Source organism: Rhipicephalus sanguineus, chromosome 7, assembly GCF_013339695.2.
Source record: "Rhipicephalus sanguineus isolate Rsan-2018 chromosome 7, BIME_Rsan_1.4, whole genome shotgun sequence".
NCBI classification, from domain to species: domain Eukaryota; kingdom Metazoa; phylum Arthropoda; class Arachnida; order Ixodida; family Ixodidae; genus Rhipicephalus; species Rhipicephalus sanguineus.
In genome coordinates this window covers 134,335,302-134,348,080 of record NC_051182.1, presented here as the reverse complement: position 1 = coordinate 134,348,080, position 12,779 = coordinate 134,335,302, and the positions used below count along the sequence as shown (strand labels likewise).

General features: G+C 45.4%; 2 protein-coding genes across 5 annotated transcripts in view; one reads left to right on the top strand and one right to left on the bottom strand.

The window, feature by feature from the left end:
* LOC119399996 (SUMO-conjugating enzyme UBC9) overlaps window positions 1–12,779 on the top strand; it is a 562,334-nt gene that overhangs the window by 162,407 nt on the left and 387,148 nt on the right. The window lies entirely within an intron of this gene.
* Window positions 1–12,779, bottom strand: part of LOC119400008 (prominin-like protein) — a 64,106-nt gene that overhangs the window by 32,568 nt on the left and 18,759 nt on the right. For all 4 annotated transcript variants that reach the window (XM_037666912.2, XM_037666915.2, XM_037666914.2 and 1 more), the window contains exons 3-9: window positions 11,598–11,753; window positions 11,220–11,284; window positions 9,227–9,435; window positions 6,534–6,654; window positions 5,600–5,666; window positions 4,919–4,999; window positions 2,624–2,829 (exon numbers count right to left, since the gene is read on the bottom strand). In XM_037666912.2, coding sequence (XP_037522840.1) covers window positions 2,624–2,829; window positions 4,919–4,999; window positions 5,600–5,666; window positions 6,534–6,654; window positions 9,227–9,435; window positions 11,220–11,284; window positions 11,598–11,753 — 905 coding nt within the window. The remainder of the gene's footprint in view (window positions 1–2,623; window positions 2,830–4,918; window positions 5,000–5,599; window positions 5,667–6,533; window positions 6,655–9,226; window positions 9,436–11,219; window positions 11,285–11,597; window positions 11,754–12,779) is intronic.

Here is a 12,779-nt window from a genome sequence, read left to right as displayed (position 1 = left end):
TTCCTGCTGCCCTCACAGCAGAGTAAGTGAAACACTGAGTCGTCAACTATATTAAGCGCGTAGCACTTTAGAGGCCCGGCTTGTCGGCCATCCTTGCTCGTTTATTCTAACCTGGTTTTGAGTATTGCTGGCTTTGTTTTAGGCCTGTATTGGCCACTTGATTTTGAGCGTGATCACGCTCACATACCTGCCAAGTTTGGAGAAACGGAATCCGGGAGATCTACTCAACGCGGGGGGGGGGGGGGGGGGGGGGGGGTACTGCGGCCACTGTCAGCGGGATTTTACGGTCGCCGCTGATCTGTACAGAGTCCAAACCGATAACATCGCTTACGCATCGTCTGTTTCACGTGCGAGTAAACGTGTGCTAGCGCTAGGGACGAACGCGGTTGAAGCAGAGATGAAATGACCCGGCCGTCACCGTCGCGCGAAGGGCACATGCGATAACATCACTCCGCATGCGAGGCCTGTCGTCGCTTGCTTACTAGTTATTTCATTGGGCAAGGGACAATAAGGGGCACCGTTGAGACGGGGACGGTCGCAAGCGCTGGCGGACACGCTATCTCGACAGACATCGGTAACAGCTACCCTTTTAAGTGCTGGGCTCTCCACTTAAAGCAGTAGTGACACAAAATTTTGAAGGCGAGATGACTTGTGGGATAGATTTGTGTGTACACAAACGCATCATCTACGAAATATTGACGGCTGATATAACCTATAACACATTTAGGATCAATTTTTAAATTGCGTGTAGCGCATCTGTACGCGAAACGTCCCACCTCGCGTCACCGTGACGCATGGGGCGCGCAATGCACTGTACGCGCGGGGCAGAGCTGGATTTCCGGGAGATTTTCCTATGACCCGTACAACCGGGAGAAACGTTCAAAATCCGGGAGTCTCCCGGGTAATCCGGGAGACTTGGCAGGTATGCGCTCAAAATCAAGTGGCCAATACAGGCCTAAAACAAAGCCAGCAATGCTCAAACCCAGGTTAGAATAAACGAACAAGGTCTAAAATAATACAATTAACAGAAATGACCAAGTAATAGCAATATTAACTAAAAATCACTATAAAGGCTTCGGAAACATTGCGGCTGACTCCTGCGCCGCCCAAGAGAGGGCGCCACCACTTCACCCAGCAAGCGATTGCTCCTTCCATCGGCGCCTTTGTCGCCCGTCTTCGAAAAATGGTGTCAGTACCCCTTTAAGCGTGTCCTAAACAACAACACAAGTGTAGTGCACTCTAGTAAAACAATGCTTAATCAACTCTCTTAGATAGATAGACAGTAATTTTTAATGGTATCCCCAGAGCTGTTAGCCTGGTTTATCGCCTCGCTTTCTACTCCAGGTGTCAGGCGATGACTGGTACATACTATGATCCCATATACATACAAGTAATACGTACAGTCACAAACACACATATACACAAAAGAGTCATTCATAAAGTAATTCAACTACAATCTTAAACAACCAAGCAAATGTTTCACACTCAAATAAAACGACTCCCAACTCAATTGCTACATCAGCCGGATGCAAACAGATAATACAGCCCTCTTGCCACGCTTCCACAAAACTGTATGACCAGCAATTCACGACCAGCAACGACCGGGCAAAGGCACTCTACGCAAACAGCTACTGTTCAACGTCTGCGCTTCCCGGCAATGAACGCACGAACAATAAGGTATGTACCAACGCCGTAAGGCAGAACGCTTCTGGGACAAAAATAGAGAAACAAAAGCCAGGAACAAGATAGCCCTAATCTGAAGATAAGCACCCTATGTCGTGGTCCCCATATTGCTGTGCCCAGTCACCTCGGCAAGCAATAAGCCACGATGGCCGGAGGGCATTATATATACCGTGTTTTCAGGAGCGGGAGCTCACACACAGAAGTAGATAAGGCACAACTGTGTGTGTGTGTATGTGCGCGTGAGTGCGGCTATTGAAGTGCTTCACTGCATTGTAAACAAATGCCAGCGGCCCCAGGTATCATAGAACAAAGAAACGCTAGAAAAAGAAAAGACAGATTTTCTGTGCTTGCGCACGTACGCGTTTCACACAATGGGACTGCTGAGAGTAGCTTTTCCACAACAGACCCAAGGACGTCACTCCCGGCATTGAAATAAACCCTGCTCAATATTCTCTACTGCTTTCAGCAGGGCAGCTGTGGAATATTTGTAGATGCCAGCCAAGATGTTATTAATTACTCTGGCGATGTAATGTTTCCAAGACTGTTCATATTTCTAATAATGCCTTTTCGAAGTCTATGAAAGCTACACCGTTGAATCCGGATATATACTCAACCTGAACGGGATCATAAAAGAGTTCTATATAAAGGTAATTCAATGATATTGTATTTTTAGATCGAAAATATATTTCAGGAGATTTTACAACTGTTCGATACATACAATAACTCTACATATGCTGGTTCGACTGTACAAAGGGCTTTGTCAGCAGATTTCTTGATTATCTCAATCATATGTCAGTTACAAAATGTAAAGAACAGTTGAGACAGAAAAGGTTCAAGTGGAGTTTCCAAGCACAGTCAATCTTTGTGACATACAGCATATGCAGAGTCGGCTGAGAAGCGTAAATATAGTAGTAACGATGCTGAGAAGAAGTCTACTTACATTATCAAACTTGAACTCCAGGTCCTTTTTGCTCTTGTCAATGTCGTCGCAGGTGGAGCCACCCTTGTTGTCCTTGCACTTCTTGTACGCCTCCTCAACGGATTTCTTGATGTTGTCAACCGACTTCTTTATTTCATCCATGAGGTCCTTCGCTTTTTTGGCTGTGTCTGTGATGCTGTTCACCTCCAAGCTCAGCTTTTCGACATCTGCAAAGTGCGGGATCGACCACTTGAGGACCAAAACGCAAGATGTACGCAAACCTAGGCGCTGCAACAAAGAAGCGGGCATTATAGGGAAGCTTTGGCTCCCACATCCCACCGTCACTGGTGCGGACGCCTCAATACGGTTAAAAAAAAAAAGAATTCTGGCCAGTTCTACGCTGAGAAAATGGTCGAACAACGAAGCTGTCGCCTCTTTCGTCAGGCATTACATGTTGCCTCCAAGTGTCAGCAAAGTTTTCACTAAGGATTGCTTAGTGCTCTTTTGTTCTTCATGTTTAGTTATGTGGATCCTGCACAACGATACCCTCTTTCACGGCCTCATACCTGCCAAGTTTGGAGAAACGGAATCCGGGAGATGTACTCAATGGGGGGGGGGGGGGATATAAAATATGCCGACCACGGGGGGAGGGTACTGAGATAGCAATTATATGGACACTGTCAGCGGGATTTTGCGGTCGCCGCTGATTTGTACAGAGTCCAAACCGATAACATCGCTTACGCATCGTCTGTTTCATGTGCGAGTAAAAGCGCGCTAGCGCTAGAGACGAACGCAGTTATTTCGTCGGGCAAGAGTGAGTGAGCGAACAGTTAAGCGTATCAAGGCTGAAGCTCTGCGGGCCCCACTTGCCTCCCCGAAGCGCAAGAAATTGAATTCCTCGGGCCAAACTCAGAAGCGCATCACCAGCAGGACGCGGCTGCAGCGCTACGACACGTTTGCGTTGGCAGCAGTGCGGCGGAAAGTGCACAGCTACTTCATGCGCAATGAAACTGAGTTGAACCTTTCTACCATTGTTAAAAAAAAAAAAGAAGAAGAATCCTTTCTACTACGTGGCCAGACAACATTGCTCATGTGGCCAGACAAAGCACTGGATGCGCGGAGCAAAACTGGATTTCCGGGAGATTTTTCTATGACCCGTACAACCAGGAGAAACGTTCAAAATCCGGAAGTCTCCCGGGTAATCCGGGAGACTTGGCACGTATGCGGCCTCGCCGGAATGCTACGGTAGCGTTCCAGTGCGGCCGTGGCCCATTCCACTCACCCAAAACGCATATTACTATCAAAGTTGCAAAGGAACGCAAGCAGCGTCATCATCACCATCATAATTTCGTTTTATTCCTTCATTCACTCCCCCCTCTGATCACGTGACCTGCGTGACGCCTACTACTACTACTACTACCGCTACTATAACAACTACTACTACTCCTACTGCTACTATTACAACTAAAACGATAATGGCACAGGGTAGACTAAGACAAATCAATAGGGCATCTAAAATTCAGGACAAGCTTTGAGACAGATCACAGTGAAAGTCTTGAGCGATTGGCTTTGATAACACGACGTGCTTTAAAGACCAACTCAAACGGAATTTCACTTTGGATACATTAAGAAAGAGTAGCGTATGCAATTGAAGAAATCCAGGCAAGGCCACATGGCTGGTAATGGCACATTTTCTTTTACGTTAGCAGCCTTTCAAACAGCGCCTAAGCAGAAGAGGCGTGCACTCGGTGGGTTGTGACGATGACATAGGCTCAGTCACAGAGCCTTCGAGATCGGAGCCCACCGATCTCCGAGGTCATGCCGAGTAGCTGCGCATTTTACACCATGCCCTTGTCGCACATCGCTCCTGGCAAATGACGGTGGCAGCACTTTCTTTTCCAGCTCCGGTGTCAAAAGCGGCCATTTCTGCCAGCTTTTTGCGCCACTTCCGCTCGTGTTCTAAACGTAAAATTTTGCATGATGAGGGCTGCTCCCTTTTTACGCGGTCTGAAACTAAGCTTTTAAGCAGCTTAAATTCTGTTGCTATATTCCTTTGAAAACATGTACATAAATACAGGCATAAAACTGTTCTAGCAATACGCCACAGTCTAAATATGGAGCTGTAGTCAGGAATAGGATAGAAAACCCCATGCCCATCGACACAAAGCCAATAGACACTAAGCTGTCTACCGCGGCAGATAGTTGCAACTTTTGACGGTGCTTACATAACAGCCTCGGTGATGCATCTGGTGGTGGCAAATAAGCAAATGCAACCGAGAGACTATCACACTACCGCAAGAAGAAGTGTGGGCTTACTTTCTGCCACCTGCTTGAGTTGGAAGGCCGGGGACTTTGTGATGATCGCAGAGACGTCGTCACCAACCTGGTGCGTGCAAACTAGAAAAAAAGTACATTAACTCCAGCTTCAGTCACTCAGTCAGTCAGACAGTCAGTCAGACAGTCAGTCAGACAGTCAGTCAGACAGTCATTCACTGTCACTTCCATCTGTTTCCGCAATCAGATAGAGCAGCACTAGATAGACAGTTTTGTTCAACCACTTTGAAAGCCCACAGCATTTCCCAAGTAAACATTAAACACTGCTGTTTTAGACACGCGTGCAATAGCCATGCTTGCTCGCTTCGAATCTTTCGTCACTTCTAGTGCCATGAATTTGAAACTAATTTGAAAAAAAATTTGAAAAGTAACTATAATTAATGTAGTGGGCGGAAGATTCTCGAGCATGACATGGCTGAAGGCAATGCAGAATATGACGTCCAAATTTCCACAGTTATGTCCAAGCAATGAATTTCTTGGACAATTAATTTTCCCCAAGTAATTAAGCATTGGCAGGAAAAAGTTTACTGGTATGTGCGAGCCTACCTCCGACAAAACACCTTTGGTTTGTAGCCCTTTCTTACAATCATCATGAGCTGGGCTAGCTGGTAAACACTGTATGTCAGAATTAATCATGAAGCAGGCAAAGTGAACAGGTCTCACCGTTCAGCCGCTGCTCGAACTCGGACTTGAACTCTCCGTAATTTTTCACGAGCAGATGGTCGACGTCCTGAAAGACAGGGTACCCATTGAAATGCATGACCTCGAGAATGTGCAGACATTACTGCACCACTTCCTTATCATCGACGTTGTACACAACAAAACGCATGCACTGGAATGGAAAATCACGCAAAGCTGCATCCTATGTTGTGAAAATTAGGCCAATTGGCCCAGTCCCACATAAGAGCCAACCATCGCCAAAGTGGCGGAAAAAATAAAAACGAGTGATGCTTTTTCCTACGAGGCCTGCAACAATATCATTAGCAATGGTTTTGCTTTTTTTTGTTGGTTTGTTGCTCAGGCACCTATAGATTCTTTGGTGCCTATGAGCTCCACAAATAGAATTATGTAGTGGTACTATCCATAAAAACAACTGCACAGCTTTTATCAGCCAGCTTAATTGTATCCTTGCAGCTTAACGATGCTTTAATGGCCTCATCCTCTTTAATACTCAGGTCATGATGAAACGGGAACTGGACTCGAGCAACTAGATTGCCGATGGAGGGGTCAGCAGGTTGTATTGCTTCCAGGCAACTGGTCACGTACAAACCTAAAAAAAATGACTATTCCACATTCTTGGACATGCGTTCATGTCTTTGAGACACAATGCGGCCCTCACGCAAGTCCGTATGGCATAATGACCAACAGCGCATGACAAATATGGCAGACCCTCGCAAAACGGAACTTGAACGGGCCAGGAAAATACGTTCCATTTAACAGGAGTTCCCTTTACCGAGAGATAAATAGGGGTGCAGAATTCAAATACGGAACCAATCATACTAGAGGCAGTTGCATTTAAACAGCAACTCCTTAAGAGATTTCCATTTACCGAGAGTCTGCTGTAATGAGCAGCAGAAAGCGCATGACGCTCACTCACGTCTTTGGTCCTGTTCACCACGAGCACAACGTCATGTGCTGAGTGCTCGATGCTGTCTGGAAGCTTGACCACCGCTGCCGGAACGAATGCGTTGGTCACGAATGCGCAGACCACTGCGAACCTGAAAGGAAAAAAAAAAAGGCCTTATAAACGTGGCCACATAGTGTTTTGACCAAATGCCCGAGTAACTACGTCTGTCCCGATATTAATGCCCAACTTTCGCATTTTATGTGTAATATACATTTTGCTTTGAGAAAACCATTCATTATTAATAAAACTGCTTTTATCTTCTAAAAAAAAAAGAAACAAAAGACAAGATCTATACTTTTAAAAGTCATGGGGTGATGTGCATTATGTGCACTGTATAAAACAAATACTAGTAGCCAACGATGACAAGGCAAGGTTAGATTAGACAGAATTAAATTACATTAGATTGGACTGATGGACACCCGCACGGACATACAAACACACACACAAGGACAAAAAGAAGTGTTAATTTTAAGGGCTCGTTTTCTTTGTTATACACAAGATTAATGAGCACTAACAGACAATAATGCCAAGGAAAGTACTGTATAGGGGATGTTTTTAGTAGTAAATGCAAGGCAAATGTGAAGAAAGAAAAGTGGACGAAAAGATAGCTTGCCGCGGGCAGGGACCGAACCTGCGACCTTTGAATAACGCGTCCGATGCTCTACCAACTGAGCTACTGCGGCAGCCATCCCCCCCCCGTCCACTTTATAGGGTATATATGTACAGGCTGTTTTACACTTAGGGGAAATCTCGGAGCGCGTGGCATCGTGATGCAGCCAGCGCTGCAACCACGCGCCGTCAGCAGCTCGCGCGTGTGCAGATGTACAACTCTACACCTTTGAAGCGTCTGCGCACGCGCGAGCTGCTGCCGGCGCGCGATTGCAGCGCTAATCGCATCGCGATGCCAGGCGCTCCGAGATTTCCCCTAAGTATGAAACAGCCTGTACATTTAAACGTGGGAGCGTCAGTCAGCGCCGCCAGTAGCCATGACGGCGAGTGTGGAACACTCTTTTTCTCCCTGTTGGCGTCACGTAGCACGTTAACTTATTACGAGCTGGCAGCTGACCAAGGACAAAAAGACAGATAGTGTGACATTCAACTTTGGATGAATATGGTAGCGTAACACTAGCAGAGACGTAGAATGAACATACAAGGACAAGCGCATACTCGCAACTGAAATTTTATTGAAAGAAAAAACACATAAATAGAAAAGTGCAGCACCCACTGCATATCACCTGAATTGACAAAATGCAATCTAACAGAAAATGACTACAACCATGAATTCTTCGCAAAGCAAGAAAGGAAGAACCACAGGTTCAAAAAGCAGAAACAAAACGTGGCTAAAGATAACAGATGACATTCCACATCAATGAAGGGACCAGGTGAGTCGGCATTATGATGGGCTGGAGATTTCTTTTTTAAATTACTTTGTGCGCTTCAAGAGAATGTGCACCCAAAGCTAAGAAAACAAAGTTTAAGTTTCTTTTTGCTTTCGCATTCAACTCTATCGAAATAAGACAAATACAGCTGAGATTCAAACTTGCGACTTTGCACTTGGCATAATAAGGCCACGACTTCAAATAGTGCAGCAAGTGACCATGAAAATGGATCGGGGGTAAAAAGGATGATTACGAGACACGGCTGCCCACACCTCTCCCTATTTGTTCTACAAACAGATTCATTAATACTACAGTGAAAAGAAAGCACAAAGGCTACAGGAAATGCAGGAATGACGGGACTACCCCACGATTCTCCCTTCGTGCACCGTTAAATGGGACGAGTGAATACCTACCACATACACTCGACAAATTTAACCGTTTTTCCAAAACAACTGGAGCACTGAGTGACCCACAGAGTGAATACCATTCAGGAGTGCAGATATCAGATCTAGCTGGTTCACTGCACTACAGTCGAACCGCGTTAAAACGAAGTAGTGCCGGCACCATAAATTAGCTCGTTATATCCAGTACCCGTAACAGTAGTGATAAAAACTGTCAGTCTTATGGACGCAAGAATACTAGCTGCAGCAGTACATTATTCAAGGCTTCAAACCCCCTGTAAACGAGCTAATATTTACATGTCTCCTTGCAGCATTGTCAAACTAAATAGACCGGTAAATCAAAAAGCAAAACTGCGACAGCACAAAGTTCGTTTCACAAATAAGGGCTGCGTAGATATTTATTTCAGGAAGGTTTTGGTTGTGAATTTGATGAAAAAAAATGTGCCTGCGAATTGTCTATCCATATTTATTTTGCTTTTTATGCTACCTGTAGAGTTTTCAGCCTTGTGCAAATGAAATATTTTTTCGTTACAACAGATATCGCGGCAGCTCTCGTATTTTCAGTTTCACCATTAAAGGAATAAAAGTCACTGAAATAAAGCGTGACCAACCTAAGTTCAATTTTAGTTTGCGATAACCGATAATTTGCTATATCAGTTTTCATTACAATAAGGTTCAACTGTAATTGAGGCCGCAGCGTTAAATTGACAGGGAAGGACAAGTAAGATGACAGGACGAGCATTATCAACTCCGGGAGTTCAGAACTGGCGCATGTCCTGTCATCTTTCTCATCCCCATCATTTCGGCATTATGGCCTCAATTAGCAAGCACCGTCTGCATCGGCCAAAAGCTTTCGTTCTCCTAATGCAAAACGTTGACTCACAGCAGCACAACGGCGAGAATGAAGAGGAGCACACCCCGCCAGCCGCGCTTGGTCGCGTCTCCCTTTCCTTCAGGCACGTTCTCGGCACCACCGCACCTCTTGCAGCAGCAGCGGCAGCACAGGACCAACACGCCGACGAACGGCACGATCAGCGCCAGGGCCAGCCCCACGGCCACCAGGACGAGTAGGCCCATGAACATGTGGGGAAGCTGAAGAGCGGACGACGCAACTCTCTGTCTTAAAAGGGTGGTAGCGGTTTCAATAGGGTTTCCTACAATATCTGCTACAGGGAAGTTAAAGGTACCGACAACCAATTTTTATGGTACACTCAAACCTCGACATAACGAACTCTGATATAACGAATTATAGTTAATAACGAAGTAGATTAGGAATATTCTTGTCACAGATACAGTGTTATAAATAAACGTTTATAACGAGTTTTCGGATATAACGACGTTATTTTCTTCGTAGATGTGACTTTGTTATAACGAGGTTTGAGTGTACCTGTTTTCTTTCGCGCAATGGAAAGCTCACCTGTCTGAGTGTCAATCATGGAATGGTAACGCGGAAAACGCCGTGAAACATTTATGATGCATTCTTTTTTCTATCTGCGGCAACTATGAAGTTATATACACACAACACATGCTGCCAACAGTGGGAGGTGAGCGCGAGAGCAGTTTGTGTTTGTGTGTGGCGGTTTACTGCGCATGCATGCACATCGCGCGCATGCGCCGTGGCTGGATATGTTCTACTAGTTTCTGTGAAGGCAGTGCCGCTTCTCGGTGTGCAACTCCTTTTAGCTCATAATCAAAACTGAAGAGAACGAGGGTGAATAATTATATACATACTCTAATTATGAGCCCTCGTTCTGGTGTGCATGAAAGCATCAGACTACATACAGCAAAATGGACGACTCCATAACCCAGTCGCAAGGCTCTTCCGCTAGGCCGCGTAACATACTGGTTTCTTGTCTCTTAAATGCGACTTAAGAATATAATTCGTACACAGATCGCAAAAAGGATGCTTGAATCTGTCACTATAATTCCTGGTCCTTTCATTTCTACAAGGATCTAATTACACACCCTGGCCAGTTGTCGGTCCCTTTAATGAAAACCAACAAATACTGAAGCCAAGGAAGGTTAAAATGGCTGATTGGGCGAGTTGGTGATTCATGATACTTAGAAATTCGAGCGCGTAACTTATACAGGGACTTAGGAGTGCTTGTCCTTGTCTTTCTAAGTCCCTGTATAAGTTATGCGCTCGTATTTCTAAGTACCAAGGAAGGGTGTAGGAGACAATTTGTAGCTTTCAACTGCAGTACAGTAATTATGGCATAAATGGAAAGGAATTAAAAGTGGATGAAAAATCAACTCGCCGCAGGTAGGGACTGGACCTACAACCCTCGGATAATGAGTCCGATGCCCTACCAATTGAGCTGCCGTGGCGGTCGCTTTCCCATCCACTTTATCGGGTATTTAATGTTTGTTTAATCCTAGGAGTGTTAGCCAGCGCCGCTCACAGTCATGAGAGCGAGCAGTGTTGCTAGCGCTTCCTTAGCTTCATTTCATTGCCTGCTGGTTTTATTAGGTTGTGTCTAACAAGGAAACGAGGCCTCGATCAATGCCTCCCCTTTCCTTCATTACTATAGGGAACTGTGGCACTGCGATCGTTCAGCCACCATGGGAATGATGGGTAGTACGCGGATTTGCCTAGTCTTCATGCTTGCGGTTTCTAACGCACTCGTGATTTTGTATTCTGTTGTGTTTTGGCTTTGCTTGTGTTTCGGATAAAAGCATGGATCACTGTGAACCTCATGAGCCAATTTAAACTGGTCAGCCTAAAAGGGTTAAGGTGGTGAATTGGGACTGCTGAACTTCTGCTGAACTTCATCTTGTGACAAAGCGGCCACCGGCCACACGGAGCCGAAAGAACGAGGCTTAGGCAAATCCGTAACCACTTGCCCATGCGTTGACAATTCCAAGCGTTTACCCACCTCCTTCCACCGCGTCAGGATGATAGAGATGGGATCCTTGAAAAGCTGGTCATCTTCGAGAAGTCCTGAAAGCCAAAAAAAAAAAGGCAGTCACAGGGTCAGTCCATATATCGTACTTGCAAAAAGGAACTGCGCTACTAAAGTGTTTGAAGCTGGTATTTGAAACTGCACATACATAAACAGCTATTCACAGGCGGCAAATGTGGCAAATTTATTGTTCCCGATATGATATGTTTGTCAGCTAGCAGCTAGCACAACTGTCTTTTACAGGTAAAGGGCAGGCGCATCGCGGTTTTGTGGGCGGAGCTGAGATGTTTTTCTTAGATTGTAACCGAGTATAGCTTCGCCCGATCACGGTGCCCGAGAGAAAGTGCTCACCTTTCGGAAGTCCCGGCTCAGCAACGACGTACGCGAAGTGCGTCACTATGCTGTACAGGTGGTCCATTCCGCTTGCTTCTGGCATTCGGACTGACTGGAAGTCGTAGGTGCTCGAGTCAACCGACGAGAAGTTGATGTTGACCGGGCTGAGGCAGCCTGGGAGGAGGTTGGCAGGTTGCAACGAATGTGGAAAGCAAATTAGCGGTGCTACTTCTGGGGCTGTGAATCTTAGGAATTTTTTTTAAAAAACTGGAGGTGACCCTAATACTCAACACAAGTGTCTGGTAGTGGCACTCGCGCGCCGGCATTCGCGTTGTCTGGTGTATTCTTCGGGTTAATTTTGCGTTTTACCGCGCTGCTGAAGCGGATCTCAGAGGACCCGCAGAAAGAAGTGCATGGTTGAGATCTGCTCTGCCAGGTGGTGCTACGATTACAGCTGCTCCCGAGAAGACCGTCTGCTCTTTTCAACGAACTCATTCAGTTTATTTTCATTAATTATCCTGACAGTTAATTGGTCTTTATCTGAAGTAAGCATATGCTCAGATCTCCCATGTATCCAATACAACACCCAACTTGAGCCAGAACCTTCAAACCAGTTTATTTTCTAGAAGACATTTTCTGAATATTCGGGAAAGAGGAAGTAAGCGTCGGTGCTGCTTGTGCCACTAAAATTACGCTACTCTTGTAGCCAGGAAAACAACTAAAAATCGCTTTTTTATACAAGATGTCCGTGTTTATTTTAAAAGTTTGCACAAAGGGACATCAAAAGAACCGGTGTGGACAAAGGGAAGTCCAACCACTGCCTCTCCTGAAAATTTTTGTGCCATAATATGTAGAATACAACACACATTCCTCACGAAATATGTGTAAATTTAGGGCAAAGTAATGCATATCCTATAGTTTTCACCGCCTGCAAATCATGTCCCATTGGTATAATGTTGACTTGTACACTTACATCTGAGCAAACATCACATTCTGTGGCCAGATTCTTAGCCACGTGGCGAGGTTACATTGATGAATCGCACATAAAAGTTGTTACACTTGCAGATTTGATGTCACGTTTCAATCTGTAAGCACTGTACAAGGGGCGCGGAAGTTTGCAAGTGTTGTGTAGTAAACAACTGCTACACAATGCAGTAACCCAAGGGATGGCGACGTAATGGTACAGTCGTCAGCAAAATT